Source organism: Puma concolor, chromosome E1, assembly GCF_028749965.1.
Source record: "Puma concolor isolate L17-30 chromosome E1, mPumCon1.1.hap2, whole genome shotgun sequence".
In the NCBI taxonomy this organism is placed as follows: Eukaryota; Metazoa; Chordata; class Mammalia; order Carnivora; family Felidae; genus Puma; species Puma concolor.
The window spans coordinates 52,364,577-52,391,873 of NC_141680.1; the positions used below are offsets into that span (position 1 = coordinate 52,364,577).

General features: G+C 50.1%; 1 protein-coding gene across 2 annotated transcripts; it reads right to left on the reverse strand.

The window, feature by feature from the left end:
- Positions 1 to 1,783: 1,783 nt before the first annotated feature.
- Positions 1,784 to 25,538, reverse strand: LOC147574497 (uncharacterized). 2 transcript variants are annotated; one of them, XM_086687852.1, is made up of 5 exons: positions 25,309 to 25,538; positions 16,571 to 16,740; positions 7,031 to 7,158; positions 4,201 to 4,347; positions 1,784 to 2,032 (listed from the first exon to the last, which is right to left on the reverse strand). In XM_086687852.1, the coding sequence occupies exons 1-5, from the start codon at positions 25,374 to 25,376 to the stop codon at positions 1,802 to 1,804; spliced, it is 744 nt and encodes a 247-aa protein (XP_086543978.1). In that variant the 5' UTR covers positions 25,377 to 25,538; the 3' UTR covers positions 1,784 to 1,801. The 2 variants fall into 2 exon arrangements, with proteins under 2 accessions (XP_086543978.1, XP_086543977.1); XM_086687851.1 differs by having other exon boundaries at positions 4,201 to 4,374.
- Between the last annotated feature and the right edge of the window lie 1,759 nt (positions 25,539 to 27,297).

Consider the following 27,297-nt stretch of genomic DNA (forward strand, 5'->3'; position numbering starts at 1 on the left):
CATGATCTCACAGTTCGTACGTTCAAGCTCCACATTGGGCTTGTTGCTGTCGGTGCAGAACCCACTTCGGATCCTCCTCCCCTCTCTTTGTCCCTTCCCCACTTGCATACAGTCTCTCTCTCTAAAAAAAAACAAACAAACAAACAAAAAAAAAAACAGAGAGAGAAACATTTAAAGAAAATTGAGCCCTCCAGATATTTGTGAATAGGGCTGTAATAAAGCCCATGCAATGGCTTCGGTAACCATGGCAACATGGGAAGGGATCTGGAAGTGGTCCAGGTGGCCCTTCCAAGAGATGTCAGGCAACGGGGGCAAAAGAGAACCCAGTCAAAACCATGGGAAAGAGATCTAGACCCAAAGGAAACCCGGCAATACCAATAATGGCGAGAGACTGAAAAACGACCTAAATGTTCCCGGATACAAACACCGCTTATCTCGAAACAATGTGATTCAGGTCACTGTTGTTTTTTCTTTTTTAAAAAAATATTTTTTAAAGTTTATTTATTCATTTCAAGAGAGAAAGAGTGAGAGGAAGAAGGAGCAGAGAGAGAGAGAGAGAATCTCAAGCAGGCTCTGCACTGTCAGCACAGAGCCCAATGAGGGGCTCGAACTCACAAACTGTAAGATCACGACCTGAGGGGAAACCGAGAGTCGGTCGCTTAACCGACTCAGCCACCCACGTGCCCTGTTATTTTCTCGATTGTACTTTGAGTAGTTTTTATTATAAGCAGACATTACTTTCACTTTTTAACTTTTTAAGTCTGTTTATATATCTTGAAGCAGAGAGAGAGAGAGAGAGAGAGTGCAGGAGGGGAAGAGAGAGAAGGAGACAGAGAGAATCCCAAGCAGGCTCCGCACTGTCAGCACAGAGCCTGCCGCAGGGCCCGAACTTGCCAACTGTGAGATCTTGACCCGAGCAGAGATCAAAAGTCTGGGGCTCAACCGACTGAGCCACCCAGCCCCTCCAAGCACACATTACTTTTAAAATCAAAGGAAAGTGAAAGCTACTTAAGGTGGGGGAAGCTTCTTAGAGGAGCAACCTTAGGGTGGATGCTTACAAATTACATGACAGGTTTCCACTCAGCACAAATAGAAGTTTCTCACTGTAATGGTCTGATCTGCAAACCAATGAGTGTGCACTGTGGCCGACATTGATTGCTTCCCTGTCGGCCATCTTACCTTCCATTTCTGACGGTAGAACTTGCGTCCTAGTAAACACCCGATACTTCCTTACCAGCATCCCTTGTGGTTATGACATGGGTAAGCCACACCATCCTGGCCAAGGAGAATTGCTGAAAAATACGCTAAGTGGCTCCCAGGAGAGGTTGTGCGTGTGTATGTGTACACGTTTGCATGCATTTGTCGCATGAGGAGAAACGTCAGCCTTCCAGGGTTTGATGTGGTCATGTGTGGATGTGGTGTTTGGTGCAGCAGCAACCATTTTCTCACCATGAGGAGCGAACCCCCAAGGTTGCCATCCAACACTCTGTGATGGTAGACCAGGAGGACAGAAAGGGAGGGGTCCTTGATTCACTGAACTCTAACCATCCCTTCTCTGCATCTTTAGACGTCTGGAGAATCATGTGCCTACTAAGGATTCATTTCTAGTTCAGTATCACGGCTCCTAACGGTTTCATCCTCTCTAAAATATTCCCACAGAGGCCTGTTGGTGGCATTCCTCAAATTATCTAAATGTTAAGTCAGGCCTGAGAACGTCTCCGCGTTCCTGAGTCGCTGGGCTCTAAGTGTCTCAATGCAAAGCCTTGCAGCAAGGGGCCAGATCGCAGTTTTAAAATTTTTATTATTTCGTGTCATTAGATTTTGTTGCTTTAACTATTGGGGGGAACAAAGGCATTTTAATGTGACTCGCTGCCTTCTCTTTCGCGGGGTTGTTGTCGTCCTTTCTGGCGCCCGGCTCCGTGGAGGACAGGGATAGAACGTGGCGGTTCCCATCCGCGGGGCGTGGAATGGCCATTCTCTGCACGTGCGGATTCGTGGGCAGGTCTCGGGGAAATGACAGTGTTCGCATCTCCTAGGTGGCAGAGAATAAAGGCAATGAAATAGAGTGTGGGGGTGGGGAGCCCTGGCTCCAGTGCACGGGTTCGTATCCCGGCTCTGCCCTGACCGCTGACGGCCTTGGGCAAGTTGCTTACCACATCTCAGCTTTTCTTGCTTCGTGGGTATCGTGAGGGTGATGTTCACATGGTAGAGGTCATGAAGGTTAAGGATTGGAGGTAAGGTCTTTAGTGACGAGGGAGCGTGAGGGTCAAATACAGGCTGCCCCCCACACGCCCCGCAAGTGGAATATGTGCGATATTCCTTGGACACACTCTCAGCTACCCAAGAACAAAGGAAAGGCGTTTAAGTGCTTGCCATGGTGATGTGGGAAACTAAGGCAAGAAACACTTAAATTCCCTTACTCCCTGCAGCCCGTTGACAAGTCCTTGAAACCTGCAAAGTGACCTCCCTCTAGGAGCTCAACTGCGTGGATAATGGCACTTCGCTGGGGGCAAAAGAGAACCTTAGCTTAACGTTAGCCCAACCTTGAGGACCCTGTAACTCTATTTCCTTTATCTCAACTGCCCCCAGATACACGCTGGCAACCAGACTCCAGGCTTATGGCCCCCTGATCTACATCTGAAGGGTCTCATGGCTGAGGTTGTATTAAACGGTGGCGTTTCCCTAGCAACAGCTAGCCCCTCAAGGTCCTGGCAAGGTTTCTTCCAAAATCCCTTAGGGACTTCCTCTATCCCTGACCCCCTGCCAACCTGAGGGTATATAACGAGTTACCCGTCGGGACCCCAGGGCAGCTCTTCCTACCCCTGTGCTTTAATAAAATCACCTTTTTGCACCAAAGACGTCTTCAAGACTTCTTTCTTGGCCATTGGCTCCAGACCCCATGAAACCCCCCATCACCCAAAACGCCATCGTTTAGCACCGCACCTGGTGCGCGATGTGGGCTCAACACATTGGTGCTGCTGTTCCCAATTCACGCCAGCGAGCTTCTGGTTTAATGGGTTTGGGGCAAAAAACTGGGCGTTAGCATGGCTAATCACCCAGGTGATTCTGAAGCTCAGAAAAGGTTGAGAGCTACGGGGGAGAAGAAAGGTCCAGAGCTGGGGTGTAAGGCGCACTCCTGAGCTGTGCTGGGCTACAGGTGGCCTTGCCATACTGGCTCCCTCCAGACACAAGGCTGACGTGAACAAGGTTGGGAAGGAGTGCCCCAGAAAGGTGGTGAACAGAGAATTTGTTAAGGAAGGAAATGCCAAGGCCCCACCCAAACCCTCTGAATGGAAATCACTGTAAGCCTGGAAGTCTGCATTTTTTTTATTAAAAAAAATTTTTTTAATGTTTACTTATTTTTGAGAGACAGAGAGAGACACAGCATGAGCGGGGAAGGGGCACAGAGAGAGGGAGGCGCAGAATCCGGAGCAGGCTGCAGGCTCCAGGCTCCGAGCCAACGGCACAGAGCCCCACGTGGGGCTCGAACCCACAAACTGTGAGGTCATGACCCGAGCCGGAGTTGGATGCTCAACCGACTGAGCCACCCGGGTGCCCCTGGAAGTCTGCATTTTAATCAGGCTTCCCACGTGATTCATATGCACACTCAAATTTTAGGATCATAAGAAGCTATGTCTAGAAAGTATCACAAAGACAGCACGGTAATGATTTTAAGGAAATGCATTCGGGGATGGTCCCACTCAAATTGACTGGAGTCCGGAGGGTCAGAGGTGAGGAAGGGGAACGGGAGCCAGAACCTTCTTCCTTTATCACAGAAACTTCCCTTTCCCAGAGCCCTCTCTCTCCTCTTATTTCAGAACACCACACCTGCAACCACTTGCCTTCAGAACTTGCCCAAACCTCAGGTTACCGACCTTTAGGTAGGCTACAGTTCATCTCTTGTGGTAGATAGGATCACTGTTCTCGGTTCTTTACTCCCTCCTACCCTGCGAACTTGCGATCAACAGAAGAGGAACGAGCCGCTTTCTCTGCAGGCCAGCAGGTAAGAAACATAGACGGTGGCCGTGGTAAAAGCCGGCAAATTTTGGAGTAGTTTGTTACGCGGCATTTTTGCGGCCGCCGCTGACTAACGCATTTCTTAAAAAAGACAAAGAATTGGGGGTTGTCGCCGTTCTCCCTAAAAGACTTAAAAAGCAAAAACAAAAAACGAAAAGCTTTTCCAAGGAGAAGGGGGCTCACCGTGGTGGCGAGGGCCTGGAAGGGGCTGAAGATCTTCCCAAGCTGGTAGCGCTTGTGCACGTTGACGTCCCCAAAGCGGCTGCGGCGCTCCTTCTGACCGGCCAGTCTCTTCTCTGCCTTCGTGTCCACAGAGTGCCAGAAGGGGCCCTTCGGGGGCACACAGGCCACAGGCACCTGCAGTGAGGGGCCGAGGTAACGTGTGGTTACCAAGCACCCTGGGCTCGCGCCGAGACAAAGAATACTTTTTAAAACAGGCAGCTCTTGTCCATGCCTCTCGCTTATCAGTTGGACTTCCATTTACCTTTCTTGATTTTCCGTGGCCTCGGGAGGCAGATAAAAGGGCCCTCCCTTCCCTTTGTTGCTGGGAGTCTGGCACGTTCAAGTGAGGTCGGGGCACTGAGCTCTCCTTAGGAGCTTGCCACTCACTGCAGGACCTTGACTCCCCACCCACCTGGAAGGCCATGACTTTACAGGGTCCCTTTCCAGCCTCGAAGGGGCCTGGTGGCTATGAGATCGGAGAGTCAAGCTGGCTACGGGTTGAAGGCCATCCTTCCTGGAGGGAACAGGCAGGAGGCAGAGTGTGGTGTGGGCCGGAGGGTGCTGTCTCGTGATGCTAATCTCGCTTCTGTCAGAAACCGAGGCGCAAAGGAGCCCTGTCTGCATTCCGCTGGGAGAGACACCGCCATGGGTGCACGGTGGGTTTCCCAAGGCTGAGTTCCCTTCCGTGCGCCCTCTGCCCGGACCCAGCCCTCTCTCGGGGGCTGCCCTGCTGGGTGCCCACAGCTGTGGCCGTGCCAGCCCTGCCTTCTGGCCGCCGTGATGCCCACTCTCACTCGGTGTCCTGGGTTCCCCCCCTCCCCCCTCCCCCCCTCCCCCCATTCCCTCTCCTGCCCTCCCTCGTCGGCCTGACCACCGAGCGTCACATTCCACCTGCATGTCCGTTTCTCCGAGGAGCGGGTACCTCCTCAGCCTAGATTCTGATCGCAGGCCCCCCCCCCCCCCGCCAGGCACGCCCTGCCCTCCCTGTTTGCAGAGGAGGCTCAGCAAAGTTTTAGATGGGGTGGCCAGTGAAGGCCTTGCTGAGGTGAGGCTTGAACAAAGACACCTGAGGTGAGGGAGGAACAGAGCAGTCTAGGCAGCGGGCATAGCAAGTGCAAAGGCCCTGTGGCAGGACTGTGGCCACCATTGTGGGAGGGGCCACAAGGAGGCTCAGGTAGCTGAAGTGGAGTGGCAGGGGGACTCTATCTGCATCACGATTTCTTTCACACCCCCCAGAGGCAGGGACGTGGTCGGCCGCATGGCAGCAGATGGGTTCCGGCCGCGGATGGCCGAGGGTGCCCTCCTTTCTGGCCGACAACACCTGCGAGGGTGGGGGTTGCCGAGGAGTGGGCGGCTGGACAGGCCGCAGGAACCTCATCCCAATTAGGGGCTTCGGCCATTTCCTGCCTCCCACACAGCAGGAAACAAAGATGTGTGTTGTTTTATTTCTTCCAGCCCTGACCGTAAGGAGCCAGAGGAACGCGGCGATAGCAGCTCTGGAGGCGGGCGGAGGAGCTGACAGACAGCAGCGGCCTCTAGGGATTCCGGAAATCAAAAGTCCCGCTTCCTGCATGGGGAAACTGAGACCCCCGCCGCGTGAGAGGACTTTCCTGAGGGCCTTCCGTTACCTTCTTGAGCATAAAGTCACTGCGTAGCTTCGGGGGGGGGGGGGGTGACTCTGCTCCAAGGGAGTCCACCTTGAAGGACGATGGCCTGAAACCCCTGGAGCTTAGAAGGAGCCGGGCCACCCCGAGTCCTCGGGACTGGGCCAGAACCTCCGGACGGCAGAGTGCATCTCCTCTGCGCGATGCGAGGCCTCCAGCCCGGCCTCTTCGAGCTCTTCTCCTGTCCCTGACTTGTCACGTTGCTTTCCTTTGGGAGAGCCAGCACCACCGGCCTCATCATCACGTCTATAATACAGTGGGCGTGTGCCTCCTTTTCCGCCTGGGTGTCTGTCCCCCCCCCCCTTCCTGTCCTGCCTTCCCACCCACCCCCACTTACCCCCATCCACCTCTCAGGGCCCCGATTTTGGCTGCCGGTGCAGTGCACCTCCACCAGAGCTAAGTCCTAACCCCTCGGCTGCGGTAAAGGCCTCCTCTGGGCTTTCCATATACAGAGCCCAAGGGTCTGTGTCCCCCACTTGACTTCCTGTGAGTGTCTCTCCCCTCGACCATGTCCCGGCTAGGCACTGAGATCCGTGAGAACAGGGCCTCTGTTTCATCCGTCCGCACGGATGGTCCATCTACATGACGACGTGTCCTGCAGTAAGCATGCGACAGAAGTTTGTCACGTGAGCAAGCAGTTACCTTTGGGAGAAGGCGATTCCCGGGTTTTGAGACAACAGGGTAGGTGAACCCCAAACCTCTCAAACACGTCTCACTCACAGAGCAAAACAAACCCGTTAACCACAAGGTAAGGTGTTGAAGACTCACATCTTCCACGGTGGGGGTGTGGTACAAATTCGGGGCCGGGAGGAGGAACAGAGGTGCCCTGGGGTGGAAAAGACCACTCGGAGCATTGGAAAACTGTCCGATTGGGAGGGTTGCTTGTTTTGTCTCTTTGGGGAACCCTGATGAGGTCATGAGACGTTATGACCTGTGTTTCTCTCCCTGCACTGGTCTTGCATGGTGGCAGAGGTGAGGGGGGGTGGGAGGGAGACGGCAGGGCACAGAAACCACTTCCTCCTGTCTTCGTCAGGACCTTGTTGGCTCAACCCACCCCTGCGTGGGGCATTCTCTCACTTCCCAGGGTGCAAAGGCTAAGGAAAAGGGGGGACCCTTGGAAGACTCACGTCAGGTATTCGTAAGCTCTTTGCCATCAGAGGAGTCAAGTCCCAGCTTCGCCCCACAGCTTTGGTGGTGCTCAGACTCGAGATTAACGGTGGATAAACGGGTCCCAGCGGGATCGGCAGCTTCCAGTCTGTTCCAAGGAGGAGAGGAGAGAAATGTCGTGCTGTAGGATCCGTGCGCGGTGCTGGCCCCTTCCCCGCCTCCACCAGGGTTAATGTCTCTGTGTTTGACCCCGACCCATAGATTAACAAGGGACGTTCTCGCCGCAGAGAAGGAAGCAGACCCTCAACCCAGGAGCCAAGAATGAAAGTGCTCTTGTTTTGGGAGACTCATCGAACCTATACGATACTCTGATTTGCTTTCTGGAATGTGATCGGCATGGTGGGCAATTCTCTGTGCTTCGTGCATCCTTGGCAAGTTGTTTTGCGGCTGCCACATGAGTCGAGTTAATTACTGCCGTGGGGGTTTAACTGAGTAGAGAAGAGCATCCTGGGCTCCCAAGATGGTCATATAATTAGGTTAATTAAAGACTGAATTATGTGACCCTCTCACTTTTTTGTATTTGTGCAGAATTATTTTTTACATACTAGTGTAGAAGTCGGCAAACTTTCTCTGGAAGGGCCAGAGAGTAATTATGTTAGGCTTTGAGGTCCATGTGATCTCTGTTGAAACGACACAACATGGCTGTTGCTGCACTAAAGTAGCCAGGGGCGCCTGGGTGGCTCTGTCGGTTAAGCGTCTGACTCTTGGTTTCGGCTCAGGTCATGATTCGTGAGTTTGAGTCCCGCATGGGGCTCTGCACTGACAGTGTGAAACTTGCTTGGGATTCTCTCTCTCTCTCCCTGCCGCTCAAAATAAAGAAGTAAACTTAAAAAAAAAAGTAGCCATAGGTAACAAGTTAACAAGTAGGTGTGGCTGTAGCTCAATAAAACTTTATTGATGGGCAACAAACTTACCTTTCAGATCATTTTCATGCATCACAAAATATTATGCCTCTGATTTCTTTTTTGCAACCATTTCAAAATGGCAAAACCATCGTTAGTTTGCAATTCACACGAGACAGATGGCAGGACAAATTTGGCCTAATAGGCTGTCGTTTGCCAACCCTTCCATTAGTGGATGCCTCAATACACTCTCTCTTGCAAGGAGACAATTTCCTAAGGCAAGCACTGATTTCCAAAATAGAAATGAGTGTTCTGGAGTTTTCTCAGCGATTTCAAAATCCCGATGCAAGATAGACATCTGGCCCCGTGACCAAGCCTTCAGCAAACCGAGCCTGGGCTGGCTGGCCTAACTCAGTGACAAAATCTAGGGTTCCCAGGGTCTTCAACATCATCCAGTTCATACTCTAGCCCTTATGTGTGGGCTCCCAAGTCCTAGAGTAAGCGATCTCATCATCCTGACTCTTAATCACTAATTTTCGCACTGGCAGTTTTGAGGCACCGGGAAGGCAATTCGGCCTCCATCTAACCTCACTTCCTGATGTTGGACGGAGATGTTTATTCCCCCCCACGCATGCGCCAGAGGCATAAATAATGGCCGGACTCCATCTCTAGGTTGCTGAGCCAGCCATGGTCTTAGGGTCATTTCCCTTTCTCTAGATTTTAGGAGCTGAGGTTGTGGACAGCCAGGGTGGGAGGCTTGGGTCTGGGTGGTATCTTCTCGTGTGGTTCCTGAAAGCTTTTAGCAGCAGCCCAGGATGGTCTCACTCTTCCAACAGAATTTAAAAATAGAGAAGGAAGCAAGCTTGACATAGCCATTTCCCCAGGATGCCAGAGTAGGTATAAAGAAATAACTCCGAATGATTTTTTCTGGGGTCCGCCATGATACTTAATCCTTTTTTTTTTTTTAAATTTTTTTTCAACGTTTATTTATTTATTTGGGACAGAGAGAGACAGAGCATGAACGGGGGAGGGGCAGAGAGAGAGGGAGACACAGAATCGGAAACAGGCTCCAGGCTCCGAGCCATCAGCCCAGAGCCCGACGCGGGGCTTGAACTCCCGGACCGCGAGATCGTGACCTGGCTGAAGTCGGATGCTTAACCGACTGCGCCACCCAGGCGCCCCGATACTTAATCCTTAAGACCACAGCAAGGTGTGATATTTGAACACCTTTCATGGTGGAAGGAGGCTGGGGGGCAGGCGGTTAGCCTAGCCCAGCCCAGGGTCTCGCACATAGTAAGCTTTCAATGAGTGTTTATAAGGGGGAAGGGGTTTTGAAGGCCATGGATGCCAGCTCACCTCCCTCTCAGGTCTCTGTAGGAGCGTATGTTATTCTGGTTGGGGGGGGGGGGGTAGGGAATGTTCCCCTGTAGACCCAGGCAAACCACAGCCAGTCCCGATTTTCCAACCCCAGGCTGCCACGGGCTCAGTGTTATCTCAAGCGAGGAATCCAGCTTCCCTGGGCTTTGCCAAAGCCTCCCCAGTCCTTAAGTGTCTGCTTTCTGCCGCATTGGCAATCAGTCCTGCTGGAAGCAGGGACTGCTTAGCAGGTAGAAGGAGCCAGCCCCGACCCGACCCGGCTCGGGATGCGTTCCCGGGGTTCTGGAGCACCGCCCCTTTGTACGGGAGAGAAACCCTGGAGGGTTAGAAGTGATGGGAAAAGAGGAAGCTGGGGCTTCAGGTCGCTCTTCTTTTCTTATGGAATAATTATGCCATTTTGGCAGTTTTTACCTTCCTCTCCTTGATGATAATTACTTGGGGGTGGGGGTGGGAAAGAATGGCTGCCAGGGGGGTGGAAGGGAAGTCAGAACGAGGCTGCTGTCTGCAGGGATCAAACCCTGGAGAGAGATACGCATAGTCTTAGAAGACTGAGAAGGCTTTTAAAAGGATTATTTACAACAGAAAATCCACCTCCAGGCCCTCGATCCAGAAAGCACTTCTCGTCTGGTACAAGAAGGGCGTGTTTGCCTCTTGGCGTTAGACTCTGAGCTCCGGAAGGCAGACTTTGGTCTTTGAAGTCCCAGCACCCCGCCTGAATCTGGGCATGTAGTAGGTGCTCCGTATATGCAGGCGACAGAGCCAATAAGCACTGAACGAGCATGAGGAAGACAAGCTGAGCACCTTTCTTGGCTACGTGGGCAACTTATTCTGTGCTCATCGCGACCCCAGATAGTCCCCACCCAGGGGTGGGCTGTCCGCTAAAAGGAACAGCAGCCGGGACCTGGGAGAGCCCCTTGGAAAGGTGTGAAATGTGTTGAATTTCAATGTTTGCTACAAGGAAATGGGAAAATGCTTTATCGCTGCTCACATGTCTGGTTGTCTTGTCCTCGGCGGTTTCTCTTTAAGGGGAATTTGGCTTTCAGACCCTGGGAAGCTATCAGACTTGGGCTCCCGCCGAAGTTCTCATTCCTGGCGGTGTGTTGGGGTGTCCTGGGGGGCTTTAAAAAATTCCAAAGCAAGGGTGCACCCCAGGCCAAATGCATCTGCGTTTTGGCAGGTGGGACCCCAGAAAAAGCCATCTAGGGGAGTCAGTCGTGTGCAGTCCAGGCTGAGAACTACTGAGGGACCAAACCAGTGTGGGGGGGGGGGCGTTCTTAAGGGTAGAAATAATAATCCTTATGGATTATGGTATTCTATTGAAGTCAGCACTTTTTATCTTTGACAGTGGCTTCAATAAGTGAGCAAAACCCCTGAGTCTCTGTATCCAAAAGTCATTTAGTTGGATTTGAAAGCTTTTTTGCTGTTTGCCAGCTTTTGAACGGGGTTGGGGGGTGAGGGGAATATTAGAGAAACGCCATGATTGTTTTTTCTTTTTTTTTTGGACCAAGGTCTACGTTAGTGTTTTCTGAATCCACAGCTCCTAGCGTGCGGCCTGCCGTGTAATAGACACTCAGAAATGCTACGTGTAATAGATACTCAGAAATGCTAGGGTAATTATAGCAGCTGCGGCTTATAGGATGCTTCCTGTTACATTCGCCATCTCATTACATCTTCAAAGCAACCATATAAGATAGGTCATATTCGTGTCTTCAATTTATAGGGTGTGATAGGCAGACTTCTAAGATGGCCCGAGATTCGGCCGCCTATTATGTATGCCCTGTAGAGTCCCCTCCCCTAGAGTGTGCGCAGGACCTGTGAATATGAAGAGACACAGTTCATCATTACGTCCCATTGTGGCCAAGATGGAGGGATCTTTGCAGATGGAATTAGGCCCCCAATCAGTGGAGTAGATATGAATGAAAAAGGAATTTCTCTTGGGTGGGCCAGGCCTAATCAGGTGAGCCCTTTAAAAGAAGTTCCGGGGACTTGAGACTCAAGTCACGCTGACCGTACAGAAGCCAGCCACCCTGATTTCTAAAGCTGCAAGTAAATGGGCTCAGGCGACGGGCCTCCGATAAGACCCCACGCAGAGGACCCAGCTAAGCTGGGCATTGTTTTAAGCTGCTAAATTTGTGGTAATTTGTTACACGGCACCAGAAAACTTATACACCAGTGAAGGAATAATAGTGCAGAGAAGTCATAGGACTTGGCCAAGGTCACAGGTTAGGAACGGTGGAGCCTCCAGGGGAACCCCGCCATTTCTGACCCCTGGCTGCTTACCCGTGACATTGCCATCAGCTTGCGAAATAAGGTTCATCTGCAGGAACTCACTGATTTTCTGTGAACTATAAATGGGACAAAACCTAGGCGGACACCGAGGCCTGCTGCTTTGTGAAATAAAGTGCAGTCAGAAGTGACAGGGATTTGCCTGTGCCACATAGGGTTTTTGCACATGGTAGGGATCAGGGCCACAGGCACGGAAAGGGTGTCTTTTCAGACTCGCACTCCAAGCCATCCCCACAAGTAGACACATTTGTAAGTCATGCGCAGGAGAAGGGATGATGAAAACTCTGTTAATCAGGACCGGGAGCACAAAAGCCAGTTTACCGAACATCAAAGAGACCTCAAGAAAAAAACAAAAGACATGGCCGTGGTCACATGGTGATGCCCATCTGTTTTGCTCCCGTTGAGAGGGTGCAGACCTGCTTTTCTGAGCTTAGACCATCATGATTATTAGAGTTTCCCTTCTTTAAAGAAAAGCTAGTCTTTACTTCTAGTAGTAATGCACATTTGAATCCAGCTTTTCCAGTGTGTGTGTGTGTGTGTGTGTGTGTGTGTGTGTGTGTGTGTAAAAGTCTGTTGGTGGAGAAGGGGTGTCTTGGAAAGTTACTGTGTTGGTCCAGTCAGCCAGAATGTATCTTTCTCTCTTCTCTTCACTAACATGTCCTCTTTCTGCCTGGCTTGTGACTGTGATGCACAGAGGCGAGCAGCCATGTTGTGAACATGAGGATAAGGAGACGTAGATTATAAAAGGCTTGGGTCTCTGATGTCATCATGGAGTTCCCTACGGTCCCGCACTGCCTTCCTCTGGACATCTTGTCATATGGGGGAAACACACTCCTCTCTCTGTTGGTGGAATTTTTTCTTTTTACCCCTTCAGGGCAAGTGCAATTCTGTTTGACATAAAAATCTAAAAAATAAAGCAAACTCCCCAAGCATTTGAAAAACACTTGGCCAGCTGTCCAGTGTCAACACATGCAAGGAATAATTCAACATTTTTATTATAATTTAAGAATCCTTTTCTGGAGTTGTAATCGGTGAGGGAGGGGGGACTCTGGGATGCCTCCTTTTCTTCATTACTGAGTCATGGGAAGAATGCACAATGGATAATGGTGTGGGATGGGGAATAGGGTGGTTGAAATAGAATTCAACCACAATAACGAATCACTCATGGGACCTGATGTGTTTAATTTGGTCCAAGGCACAGAGGACCCGAGAAGAAGTTGCTCTTTGTCTTTGAGTAACCCTTCACGGAGCATCTGTTTGGGGTCTAAAACGTACATTCAGGTTTGGGGTGAGATAGATGGGCCAAAGCCACTGAATATGCCAGTGAGGCTGTCACCTGCATCAACAGGGACAGGGTCTAGAACAGGAAGGGGACAGACCCACTTTTCCCTTCCTGGTCCGATCACAGCCACGTCACTGAATTTGGCTCAGGAGCACCCAGACTGCAGCTCATTCACAGAATGATGATGACGATGGTGCAAGAATTAAAACCCTAAAACTCTGTCGTTTGGGGCGTGGCCGAAGGAGGTGGGAGTACTTTGACTGAAGAACCCAATGGCAGGGACGCCTGGGTGGCTCAGTCGGTTAAGCGTCCGACTTCAGCTCAGGTCACGATCTCGCGGTCCATGAGTTCGAGCCCCGCGTTGGGCTCTGGGCTGACGGCTCAGAGCCTGGAGCCTGCTTCCGATTCTGTGTCTCCCTCTCTCTCTGCCCCTCCCCCGTTCATGATCTGTCTCTCTCTGTCTCAAAAATAAATAAACGTTAAAAAAAAAAATTAAAAAAAAAAAAAGAACCCAATGGCAGAACACGGCAGTAATCTTCACCTCTCTAAAAGACTGCCCGGCCAAAGAGTGATCAAACCCATCTCCCCTCCTCCCCACCCCGGCTCCAACGGCTGGACTTGGGACGAGCGATGGAAGCTTCCAGAAGGCAGTTCTGGATTTGGATTTGCTTACAACGCTGACAGTCACAGCTGCCAACGACGGTCACGTCGCTGCTGGCATTTCGGACCGAACTGTTCCTTGCGGGGCTGCTGGGCCGGGGTCCCCGCATTCACGCGTTGGCTCCTCTGCTCAGTGACGTCACTGACGAATTAAGAAGGAGTTCCTTAGTGTCTATTATGTGTCAGGCTCTTAGCAGTCAGACTACAACCTGGAAGGCCTCTCCACCTTGGTGCTTCTTGGGTGCTGTGAGCACCAAATCTCCCCAGATCTGCCCCACCTCCCCTGAGCGGAGGCGGGTCGTGGGCTAGGGCTGTGGTTCGGATTTCATACAACACATGGCATTCCGACTGGGGAGTGGCTGCAGATTCTTGGGATTCAGTCACCCCAGCTACTCTCTGCCCTGAGATTCCAAAAATTGCTGTGCAAACCACACATTTCCAAGGGAGCCCATTTCGCCCGTTTCTTAAACATTTATGAATCTCCCTCTCTCTCTTTGTCCCTCCCCCTCCCCCTCTGCCTCGCCCACGCATGCACACACACACACACACACACACACACTCCACTGTTGATCTTTATAGCCCACACCTATGGGTGTTTCCTGCCAGGATCCCTCGCCTGGCAGGCCTCCTGTGGCTTTAGGACTACTGTGAAGCAGCGGAAGGTGGCCTCTCAGTCCCAGCTGGGCACTCCTCAAGCAAGCGGGGCCATTCGGTTCAGGCCCCTTTTACTTCTTAAGGCGTCAGGCTTGTGCGATGTAGCGAGGGCAAATTGGCGGCTGTGCAGGACTGTCTGACGCTGGTGAAAGCATCTGTTGGAAAACTTGCTTTGTAATTTCCCGAGCCTTTTGGGGTCAGAAGTGGGTACAAACCCCCAGCCCGATTACTTTCAAGTGGGAAGAAAATCAGAAACAGAAGGGCTCACGTGGGGGCAGCCTGTGGAATCCGAACCTCAGGCTCCCGGGATAAATGTTTCCGAAGCTTCCAGAAGCACTCCTTTCTTAGGGAGCCAAAAAGCACTGGCATTCTCCCGAGGGAACCGATTTGGCCCAGACTGGACCGTAAGTGGGTGGGAGCGCGGCTCGATTCGCCCTCTGCCAACGCTGCTCTGTGAGGCTTGGAGACGAGCTGGAGCGCAGAACGAGGCCCCTTAATGCACTCGCTGCATTAGTGTCTTTGATTATCTCTATCGGTTTTATTCACCGCGGTATTTTCAGCACTGGAACAGAGCCCGCCTCAGAGCGGGAGCTCAACAAAGATTCGGGGAGCGAAAGAACGAATCCATTTTTGTCTCCCGTACACTCCCTAAAGTTCTTGTCACTTAGCTGACTTGGGATAAATGGCTGCTGTGTGAGACAGTAAAGTCCAAAAGCAAAGGGGGCTCTGAGCCCTCAACAGACCCGGAAAGGAACAGAAATTGGGAAGGTGGGGAGTGTTCGGGAATGTGGAGGTGTCTGGAAAAGCCCTGGGCTTCTGTGCATGCCCTCAGCGAGCTCAGAGATGGGAGGAGGCCAGGGGCTTCTCCCACACGCCTTTGAACTTGACAATTTATTCTCAGCTGGGCCTGCAATGAAGATTTTCAATTTGTTTGGCTTCCAGGCTGAGGCCTTTATCCCAAAATAAAGGGTCTCCTCTCTCTCTCCTACTTTTGCTATATCTCTTCTCTTTCCTTACCCTACAATTCTCCTTAATTGCTAGTTTCAGTCCTGGGGAGTAAGACCAACCTTTGCAAAAAAAAAAAAAAAAAAAAAAAAAGAAAGAAAGAAAAAGTAAAAATTTCCTTTCCAAGCTCTCTCTTATCTGGCTCAGCCATCACAGCTTTTCATTGGCCCCGAATGGGACTAAAACCAAGAAGACTTTTAGGGAAGCAAAACTATGATTTTCAAAAAAAAAAAAAAAAAAAAAAAGAGCCATGTCCGCATAACTAGAACCTTTTCTGATTCCGCGTGGATAGGTCTCTGGAGGTAATTAGGAGAATTTATGTATCCCCTTCCAGCAACTGTAATTTGTCACTCTGTTGAGCTCGTGGAGTGAGTGATAGCTCCGTGTTAATGATCAGAAAAGGTCGCATCTTCCACTTAGATGATGATGAGGCTTAAAGATAACTTTTCACCTTAAAAACACCCCCTTGCTTTTCTGTCCCCTGTCAGTGAGGCACGCTTAGCAGAAATGCCACGTAGATGCATTTGCAAGAGGTTTGACTTCTTTAGCTCCAGAGAGCGTCGTGAGGAAAGATGACCCACCCCTGTGCCTTCCCCAGCTCCCTGGGCGCAGACAGTGCGGGCGGCTCTGTCTGTTTGACTCAAGGTTGGTAAATTAGAGCTGAAGAGCCACAGGCAAGGACAAATCACTCCTTGGGTAATAGGTAGGTGAGGCAGGGGAGAAGGGACAGAGAGAGGGGGAAGACAGAGAATTTGCCAAAGGAGAAAACAAAGGAGGCATGCTTCCTACTGGCGTAGCTGCTGTTCCGTGCGTGGATCAGCACCGTGGCCACTGCCTCCTGCTCTGAAGACGCCTACCACTGACACTAGGTGATTCGTTCCTCATACGACCGCAGTGGCCAGCGTCCGGGGCTCAGGACTGTGCTTTGCTGGGCTTAGAAGCAGCCCAACTCGGCAGAAGTAAAGGCGGTGGTCGAATGGGAAAAGGGTTGCGGTCCCTTGGCCAGAGCAAAGGCCATCCTTGGCCATCCCCCGGGGATGCTGTGCTCTGTGTTTCCTCCCAAGTAGCATAGCGGACCCTGTCGCAGAGAAGATGAGGTTGACCCTGGGACCCACAACACGGGATGCGGCCACCCAGCTGATAGGCACACACGGCCTTTAATTCCAATCGCTGCAACCCCTTCGGCTCCAGATAACACCTAAGTGTGCCAATTAGAGCCTTCGAGCCAGAAGTTCGGTCCTATTCGTGACAGCAGCTCTGCAGACTCTCTGTTTCCTACCCCAGCAGCCCTACCCTTGCGTGAGAGGCCCCGGCTCCAGGACCCCGCCGTATAAACCTGAAGGGTGTCTGCAAAATGCACGGGGACCGGGTCGGTAGCCCCGGGCCAGCCTTACCCTTGGCGTCTTTCCGCGGTTCTGTTTTGCCGAGAGGCGGGCCTTCCCTGGTAGCCTCGTCATCGGCTGTGTCCTTAGCGATCTGGACACCTTCCCCCCTCGGCCGCGTCTGCCCATCAGGCAAGGGCTGGTGTGCAGGCAGGTCCTCCTCCTTCCTCTCGTGGGGGACTCTAAGCGTAAAAAAAAAGAGAAAAACCCACCATCAGGTGTGAGGTTCTGGGTGACGCAGCCCCCAGATGGGTGGCCGAGCGTGTGGTTGTCAGAGGAAGTGGCTGAACCCGAACTTCCGACGTGATGAAAACTCATTTAATCCGGGAAGAAAAGAAATTGACTCTGTCGGCTTATCGTTGCGTATTTGCTTTAGAGCAGTAATGAGGGTAGGGTGGGAATACCCCCCAAGCAGTGGAACGATCGGAGAACAGCTGCTTCCAGGGATGCCGATGAAGAATTATACACACACACATACACACACACACACGTGTATTACAAAGAAAACGGTTCTTACAAGGATGAGACATGGGAGGTTGGGAAACATCCAGAACATCTGGTATTTTTTTAATATCAAGCAATATTCTTTTTTTTTAATTAAAAAAAATGCTTATTTATTTTTGAGACAGAGAGACAGAGTGCGAGCAGGGGAAGGGGCAGAGGGAGAGGGAGACGCAGAATCCGAAGCAGGCTCCAGGCTCCCAGCTGTCGGCGCAGAGCCCGACGCGGGGCGCGAACTTACAAACCGGGAGATCGTGACCTGAGCCGAAATCAGACACTCAACCGACTGAGCCACCCAGGTGCCCCGATATTCTTTTTTGTGATAATTTTAGAAATTTGAGTATAGCTGACACACAACGTGACCTTGGTTTCAGAAGTACAACGTAGTGATTCGACTTCTCTATACCACAATTGTAGCTACCTTCTGTCACCATAGCAATTTCCTCTTTAGGGGGTACAATGAATATGCTGCACATCAAACTGCGTTTTCTGTTTCTTTCCCCCACCCCCGCTTCCCATGATATCAATTTTTTGTATTTGGGGAAATCGGAAACAGTTGTTGATTTTCAAGCATCCTAATGCCCCCCACTGGACAAGACCCACAAGGTCCTTCCTGATCTGACCCTGTTCCCTTCTCCATTTTCTGTTTCACCCCCTGCCCCCCCCCCCCTCCACCACCACCACCCCCAACCTCCCACCCAGTGCACTTTCACCAGGTGAGCCATCCCAGTGCCCTGGAGATGCTTCTGGCTCTCGGGCCTCTGCGATGGGCTTGTCTCTCCTCCTCTGTCTGGAATGTAACACTTCCCCTCCTTCCTTTCCTCGTGCTCCCCTCCTCCCAGGGAACGCCTACTCATGACTTCCTCCATGGGGCTGTCCGTGACACCCCCCCCCCCACCAGTTCTCACCCTTAGATGTAGACCTGCCCTCCCTCTGGTCCCTGGCATCTTTGAAGTATCTCCATGTTAATAATGACCAGTTGCGCAATAAATGGTCTGTTTTCATACCTACTTCCGCTGTTCAATTTCATGTTCTATGAGGTCATAGACTCTACCTTGCACACGGACGGCTCCCCAGCACGTAGTGCAGATCTAGCAAGAGGCAGATCCTCAGTGTCTGTTGGATGGGTGCCTGGATGGATGGAGGGTGGGTAGGTGACAAAGCACTGGGTAAAGGTAGAGAAGGACAAAAGACAGTAGACCCAAAATATGAGTCGTGTGGAAGGGAACGTCGGGGCGGGAGGGGCGTGTATAATCAAGCTCAGATCCGCAGTGACGACCAGGGTCAGAGTTAGGAGCAGAAAGTCAAGGGCGGTGCTTCTGTACCCATGAGGGTCCCAGCTGAGCCTCGTCAGGAATGTGCCCCTCCAGGAAAGGCTCGGAAAGCAGAGCACGATTTTTGCTTTGGTGTGCTGTGGTTAGCGCTACGTGGCAGCATCTCGGGTGGGTTTCATTTTTTTCCCCGAAAGCCAAAATAATTTAATCTGAAAGCCAGCCTGCTGGAGGTGATAATTAGAAGACAAGGGTTACAGAAATAGAAATAACAGCGTCTACACTTGGAGCCTCATGTTAGCGCCTGTCATTGAGCTAGCCTCGCTGATACTGGACAGAAACCTAAACATTTTTCCGTGCCATCCACGTTTTAAAAAGGTGCGTCATTTTTCCTTCGGGAGTCTCAACTTGGCTCCTGGCATTGTAGCTCCTGAGGCTTCCAATCGCTGAGGACGGTTCCCTTGCTGCTCTCCAAAGATCTAAGCTGTTCGTCTGCTGCCTAGTTGCAAATAGCTGGGCAGTTTTGCAGGAAAACCAAATTCTTAAGCTGAAAAGAACATCTGCTCTGTGTCTGATCACTAGAGATACCTCCAGCTTTTCTAGCAAGTTGTAACATGTGTACTGACAACCCTCAGGCATATTTTGGCACATTAAGGAAATCTACACTCAATAAATATGTTATTAGACGTGTCTCCAGTGCCCTATTCAAGGACCCTCACGTGCTTCACTCACTCTGAGATGCTTGTTTATAAAGTTGTAGCTGTGCCCTTACCAGGTAGCTATGCAAACGAGAGCGGGCCCACAGGACGCAATTAAGCCTTGTCTTGTCCTCGGTGACTGCGGGGGGGAGCTGGGGATGTCCTCCATAACAGCACTTTCTGGCACTTAAAAAACATGCTCACAAAATGTCGAAGAGAAGAGAATACTTTTTAAAGGGCCCCACGTCAAGGAACCAGTGACCAGATCTCCATCTGTTTCATATCAAATGTGTTTATTATCTTTGCATCTCATTCCACAGCTCTGCGTAGTCGGTTAGCAAATATCTTTTGGGATCTTAACTTATGCTTAAGAACATGTTTTTATAAGTGTAACTGGATGTTTGCTCTCACACAGAGACGGTGGTATCTCTTTCTTCACTTTGACTTTGTGCTTTATTGAAACTGTGGGAGAGTGCCCGTGGGCTCCGTTCATTCAACACTCAGGGTTTTTTTTTTGTTGTTTGTTTGTTTTTTGGGTCCCCCCCCCCCAACGATGTCCCAAACTCTACCTTAGAAGTTGAGGGGAAACAAGATAGTAAGTAAATATATAAGTGAAGTAATTGTGGGTTGTGAAAGGTGCCAGAAGGCAAATAAATGAGGGAGCCAGTAACTGTCAAGGACAACCCTTTGGACTGGGTGGTCCGAAAAAGGCTCTTTGGGCAAAAGAATTAGGAGCTGAGACCTGAAGGGAAGAACAAGCTGTTCAAAGAGAAATTAGGCGATGGGCACCCAGGCAGAGGAAATGGTGACTGTAAAGGCTTTGAAACAGTCCAGGACTTGGCCTATTTGAGGAAGAGAAAGCAAGCCAGCATGGCTGGAGAGGCCAGAGAGAGGGAAAGTGGCATGAAATGCAGCTGGAGAGAGGCCAGAGTCGGTCAGGCAAAGCCCCGTGGGAAACGTTCAGGGTTTCAGATTTTATTCCAGCAGCAACCAGAAAGCCAGGAGACAATGCCATGCGTGGATTTGCATTTCGTGAGGATTAGGCTGGCTAATCTGTGCAGAAGAGTGGGGAGAGAGGGGACGGGGAGGGGTGAGGCTGGCAGGGAGATGGCTGCATCAGCTGAGGTGAGAGGTGTGTCGTGGGAGGTGGGGAGAGGAGGGCGGGATGGAGAGGTTTGGGGGGTGGGCTTGACAAGCCCCCCCTGGCTGGAGGGAACAAGGGACAGGAAGACTCAGAGACCCGCTGGTGATCTGACCCGAGCGACAGGGGGGTGCCAGTGTTACTTACAGGGAAGGGGCGGTCTCAGGGGAGAAATGGCTGCTTTGTGGAAAGGTGGGGACTGGAAATCCATTGTGAATGTACGAACTGGGAGACCTGTCTCTCAGCTCTGGGTAGAAATGAAGAAGCCTCTTGGCAGTAAATCTCTCGAAACGACAAAGTTTGGGGCGCCTGAGCCTGGGTGGCTCAGTTGGTTGAGCGTCCGACTCCTGGTTTCAGCTCACGTCATGATCTCATCGTGTGTGGGTTTGAGCCCCGGGTCAGGCTCTGCGCTGACAGCACGGAACCTGCTCGGGATTCTCGCTCTCTCCCTCTCTCTGCCCCTCCCCTGCTTGCGCTCTCTCTCTCTCTCAAAAATAAATAAATAACAACAACAACAAAAGAAAGGGTAAGGTTTATCATTTATCGTTGTAACTTTAGAAGTAATGAGACATTTGGAAGAATGGGCAGTGGAGCTCGAGACAACTCAAGCTGGGGAGATGAGCGATGGCTCCAGAGTTGACAATAAATCCAGCGAGTGGCAGAGTGCACGGAAATACGCAACCAGGAATCTTCTCCCCCGCAACTTCTCGTTGGATCAGACTTCATTTCTGTGCTGGACTAAAACCGCTAGGTGAGGAGCGGGTGAGGGGAGAACAAGAGCTGCTTGTGCTGAGAAGGGTGCTGGAAACATCCGGAAAGGAGGATGAGAATCATGACGTAGACAGAAAGAAGTACTCGGAGCTTGAAAGGCACGCCTGGGGGATGATACAATCGACGTATTTTAATAGTGTCCTTTGAGTTTCAGTGAGTGGAACTCCTTTTTAAAAAAGGTTTATTGGGGCGCCTGGGTGGCGCAGTCGGTTGAGCCTCCGACTTCAGCCAGGTCACGATCTCGCGGTCCGTGAGTTCGAGCCCCGCGTCGGGCTCTGGGCTGATGGCTCAGAGCCTGGAGCCTGTTTCCGATTCTGTGTCTCCCTCTCTCTCTGCCCCTCCCCCGTTCATGCTCTGTCTCTCTCTGTCCCAAAAATAAATAAACGTTGAAAAAAAAAAAAAAAAAAGGTTTATTTATTTATTTTGATAGAGAGTGAGTGCGAGCAGGGGGAGGGGCAGAGAGAGAGAGGGAGAGAGAGAATCCCAAGCAGGCTCTGCACGGTCCTTGCAGAGCCTGATGCGAGGCTTGAACTCACGAACCCCGGGAGATCGTGACCTGAGCTGAAATCAAGAGCTGGATGCTTAACCGACTGAGGGGACCCGGAACCCATTTTTTAATACGGCAACCCTACAAATGATTTTCTCTGAAAATCACGGATGAGAAAACATGAACCAAGGCATCTGTTAACATTTCTTCAGCTGCGTCTCTGTGTTCCCATTAGTTTTCAGCAGATTCTGTTTGTTTTTCCACCAGCCTGCCTGTTTCCGAGTACACGCAGTCCCACTCTTTACTTGGCTTATCTCCTTTTCTGTTTGCTTATCTCCTTTTCTTTTCCGGATGGTGCTTTTAAGAAGCACAACACTTGGATCATGGGGGAGCAGCCTGCAGTGCAAAAATGCATCATCTGGGAGTTCTCACTGGCACCCGACTTGCAAGGATCGATTGTCCCTCTGGGTTTCTGGTTTGCGTATCTACAGTCTCAGAGCTGTGCAAGGGGAAAGTCTTTCACTTTGGATAGAAGAAGCCGAAGTTCTGGAGTTTGAGAGGCCTGAGTTGGTCCCTTAGTTCTGTTGCTTTCTATTTTGTGACTTCCGGCTTGTGACCTAATGGGTCCCAACCCAATGTTTTCACCTGTAAAACGGGTGCTGATATATGCAAGTTGCAGGGTTGTGGAGTTTAGGCGGCATGACTTAGGTGAACTGAGGTGAAGTTCTTATCGTGGTATGTGCTTCATGCTGGCAACCCCAAGCAGCCCATCGTATCGTTATTGCTAAACTTCCAACAAAATGGTCGTCGGTGTGATGGAAAACAAACACTGTGGGTGGCCTGTAAAAGCTGTTGACAGGCATTACAGTGGGAGCGGAGGGTGCTGGGGTGCTGGGTGGGGTTTCTCTGTCACCGTCCAACAAAGTCTGAAAACTGGAAGCCTTGTAGTGTGTTGAACTCATCCGTCGGTGAAATTGGCTAACAAATTGGAACTGAACAATTCAACTTAAAAAAGGGAGACAGGGGCTCAGTTGGGTGAAGCGTCCGACTTCAGCTCAGGTCATGATCTCGTGGTTCATGAGCCCCCTATCAGGCTCCGTGCTGACAGCTTAGACCCTGGAGCCTGCTTTCATTCTGTCTCTTCCTCTCTCTGCCCCTCTCCCGCTCAAACTCTCTCTCTCTCTCTCAAAAATAGATAAACATTAGAAAACAAAAACAAAAATGAGAAATTTTCCCATGCAACGTGGATCACAAGCAGCTCTTGAGACATCAGAGCTGGTGACGTGGGATCCCCACCATTCCAGACGGTGACTGTCAGCTGTGACTTGGAAGCAGCTGATGCTATGATAGGGGGCGCCCTTTTCAGTTCCCAATTGTGCCTTCTCAGCTTTCGGCCCCTCTTAGACAGACTGGTCTTAGATCTTATATGGACTCTTGATTAGCTTGTATAACCTTGGACAAATTCTTTCACTCTTCTAGCCTCAATTTTTCCCACCTGTAAAATGGAGACGGTAATAATGCTTACCCCAGAAGGTCCTTTTTTTTTTTTTTTTTTTTAAGTTTATTTATTTATTGAGAGAGAGAGAGAATCCCAAGCAGGCTCCCCACTGTCAGTGCAGAGCACGATGCAGGGCTCGAGCTCATGAGATGTGAGCTCATGACCTGAGCCGAAATCAAGAGTGGGATGCTCAGCAGACTGAGCCACCCAGGTGCCCACCAGAAGGTTCTTTTGAGTAGTACATCCCATCAGCAAAAAGTCTTTCCACAGTGCTTGGCATACAGAAAGCACTCAGGGCTAGCTATTGTTGTCATCAGAACGCTTTGAGAATTTGTGGGCTTCTAATGGAAACACGCTCTTTGACGGACACTGACGGAAGTTAAACCGTGGGTAAGACAGACTTATGTCACAGGGACATAGTATTTTTGAAAGATGCCACGGAGATTTCCTTTTGCATATACTCTTGTACTTTATTTGTCCCCACTCTCCTTTCAAGGATAAGCTTTGTGGGTAGATATCCTCTGTTATCTCCACCCTCTACTCCTCCCCATCCTGGAGCTGACTGACTGGGTTGTATCAATGGACTCTCTCGCCTCTGGGGTCTAGGTAGGTTTGGCCAATGGGATGCTCCAGTTGGGGATCCAAAGAAGGAAGATAAAGATCCTGGTATGTATTCCTCTGGCTGGCTCCTTCCCTAAGGGTTTCGCTTGACCTGCTAGGACCCTACCGGAAAGTAACTGCTTCTTTCTCCACACTTTCTCCTTCAGGATGTCATAGGCCTTCCCTCAGGTCATCAGGCCTTGGGTCTAGGTAATGACTACACTGTTCCCTTATACCTCTCCCATACCTTTGCAACACCACTTTGATTTATTCTATGAGGTAAGTCACTGGTTGACGTAGCTTCTGCTGTCTCGGAGAAAATTAGAATCCTTACAGCAGAAAGCGAAGAAAATGGAGTCATTTCTAGCGTTCTGATTTCAAGATGGCACTTTGCATCCACGGCAATGGAGAAATCAGGCTTTGTGAAGAAAGAAAAGAGTTTTCTGCATTTCTCGGGGTCTCCTTTAACATGGAAAGAGTGAGGCTAGATCAAAAGAAAGCCAAAGTGCGGAATGGCAGAGGAAAAGATTTATGGGCGATTTCCACCAGACAGGAAGAGGAAGTAGAAAATGTTGCTACAAGAGACAGGAGGGCAGTTCCGAGACGGTAGAACCTGGGTGTGGTCCACAGCTTGGTCACTGAGAAGCGGCTGCCTCTTCCCCTCAAGCTTCCCCTTTCCCCAACCCACCAGGCATAAGCAAAATTGGGGTGATGAGGTGTTAGGAACCCTCACAGAAAACCACAGATGGTTTGAGGGGCACTCAGCACATCTCGGCTCACCCCCTGCCCTGTGCTTTCCTGCTGTGCCTACCATGGTCCGCAGGTGGTAATACAGCCAGCGTAGACGGGTCCCGGAGGCCCAGAGTTTCTGTCTGCCCTGCTGAGAGGACGCCAAGGAGTAAGAGTAGCTGTGTCCTGCCACCAGCCTGTGGTCAGAGCAAGGAAGAGAGAGGCGACAAAGCACCCGGACCTGGGGATCTGAGGGACCCCCAGGGACCCGAAGTGTCAGCAGCAGATGTCAGCTGGACACCCACAAAGGACAGTGAGATCTGCTACACATATGGGAACACCAGCCCAGGACGTCCAGGGACGAGACCAGCTGGTAGCTGAGAACACCAAGGACCCGACCGAAAGGGTGTGTCGGCTTCCCTCTGCACCCAGATACCATGTTGGAGGGAGGAGGAGGGGCCAGTGGCCCCTGGAGAGAAGGAAGAAACTGCCTTTGAAGTGGCAGAGTATTTCCCCAAATGAGGCTGAGTTTACTTCAAAGTGAAAGGGTTCAAACAGGAGTAGAACAAGTTACTCTCGACTGACAAACTTGTTTTCTCTCTGCCATCGAGGAGGAACGGGAGCTCCAGAGGAAGAGAGTGGGGATGACCCACAATGAGCTTCATTTTATCACGCCTCCGAATGTGTCGTGTACATTTTGATGCCCCGTCCTTGACTTCCTCAGAAGACTGACCCTTTACATGGGACCTTGGTGTCAGAGGTGCTGAGTCACGTGAGGGATGGTGAATGCATTTAATCTACTACAATTGACTTTTCCTTATTAAGTCATCTCAATATAATAACATTCAAGGAAAATAATACAGAGAAATATCCATATCCCCTCTACCTTATGGTGAAGACGTTCACTTTTTTTTTTTTTTAATGGCTTCTTTATCCATGTTGTTAAAATATTGGCTAACAGATTGACCGAACCCCGCGTATAAGAGAGCCAGTGCTGTTGACAGCCAGAACTTGTCCCCGGTGACGTAAAGGAAGAGAGAGGTGAGCTGGTTACCTGACATTGTCATATGGCGTCAAGCTTTTGCTTACTTGGGAGACCTTCCAACTAGTGAAGTGGGGCATTCTTAGGATGGTGTCCAGATTCAGCAGTGTTGATAGAATTTCACACTTGATTTCCTGCTCCTTAGCCTTTGCCCTTGTACAAAATCCCAGGACTCATGGGCATCCCTCTCCATCCTTTCTCTGGCATCCTAGACCCTGATTCTGGGGCTCTGGCCTCCTTTGGAATGTTGACATTATGATGTTCATGTTAGAAGGTTGTGGGTGGAGTCCCCAAGCCTGTTTAAACAGGCTTCCGTCCTACAGAAGGGATTTTAGCTCTGCTTACCTCTGCCTGTTTTCTCCCTTTTGTGTTCTAATGCACATGCCATTTTAAGGAGGCGTTTTACTTGGGTCGGGGAGTGCGTTGTGAAGCAAAATACATCCCCCTGTTCTTATGGGTATCTCCCTGATTGGGAAGCAGGTGCTGTTCTAAACAATTGCCTATTCATGTACCTCCATGGGCTTGGAACTCTAAAGAGGCACAGATCTGCCCACGTCCATGAGCAGGGGAGACGCCTATTTATTTCAGCAAGATGGCGGACCAGGGTTGATCTGGACGTGATATTATGGATTGGGAAGCTTGTTTGTGAGAGGTGAAAGCAGCTGATATTTTGAGATGTCCTTTGGTTGTCTGCGTAAATACTCCCAAGGGTGTCTTCTCAGCAATCCCCACGGTTGGCAGAAAAGCCTCGGGTGATGACAGCTTTGGGGTCACTTGAGAAGTATTCAACACAGGATGATGCATCTGTGGGCTTTTCAACCATGAAGGAAAGGGGGCTTCTTGGATGAATCCCAGGGAATAAAATGGAGGAAATACCAAATCAAATCTAGACACAAGATCTGTGGACAAATGGGTGCAATAAAGAAACTGCTTAAGACTTTATAGTTTTTGCCACTGACACCCAGGCTTTTTGGTTCCCGACGCCTACCGTATCAGTGTTCCTGGCATTGACAGATGTGAAATCACAGCAACTGAATAAAATGGGAAAAACCAGACCATGACAAATCAGCTTGGCATTATTTCTAACTTCTGTCGGGATTTCCTCTTCGACCCATGAAGAATTGAGAATCACTAAGTTTCCAAACATACAAGGGTAGTCCTAACTGATGTTTTTTGTTTTGGTGGGGTGGGGGCTGGGGGTTGTAGGTAGGGCAGAATTGAGTTCTTATCTTCTTGTCTTGTGGTCAGACGATAGGGTCCATATGCTTTATCAATGCTTTGATATTATTTGAGATGCCCTTTATGGCCTAGCATGTGCTCAGTTTTTGGAAGTATTCCCTGTAAATTTGAAAGGAACGCAGATTATCTAGGAGTTGAGATAAAGTTCTAAACATGTGGATTTTATAATCTTACTCATGCTATTCAAATATCCAACATCATTATCAATCTTTTGATCACGTGGTCAATCACGTTGTAACAGACGAATGTTAAAATCATACTTTAGGAAATTCAATTTTTCCTAAGTCTATTATGATATCACTTTTACTTTACTTTACTTTTACTTCATATGAAATCACGCTTTCGTACATCCATCAAATATTGACAGTTTCATATGGCTCAACCTAATATTTTGAGGCTACGTTGCTGACGTTTGCTGTCTCTGGTTTCTTATATTTTTCTAATTTATTATGTGCTAACCTTCCTTGTCCTTACGTAACATCCTTTAAAGTTTCTTCCACCTGACATTTATATGGTAAGAACATCTTTATTTCGATCAGAACTTTTCTAGTGCAATCCATGTATCTGTATACTGATGAAGTTCTATTTGGATTAATGTTTGCCATGTTCTTTTTTCTATTTATTATACTTTTTCTTTGCTCTCTGCCCCTGCCCCTGCCTTGTTTTTGACATTTTAGTTAAGAAAATTTTCTTCAATCTGATTATTCCCTGCCTCTAAGTCTTTGGAATTCTAGGTCTATATATTCTACTTCTATAGTAGTC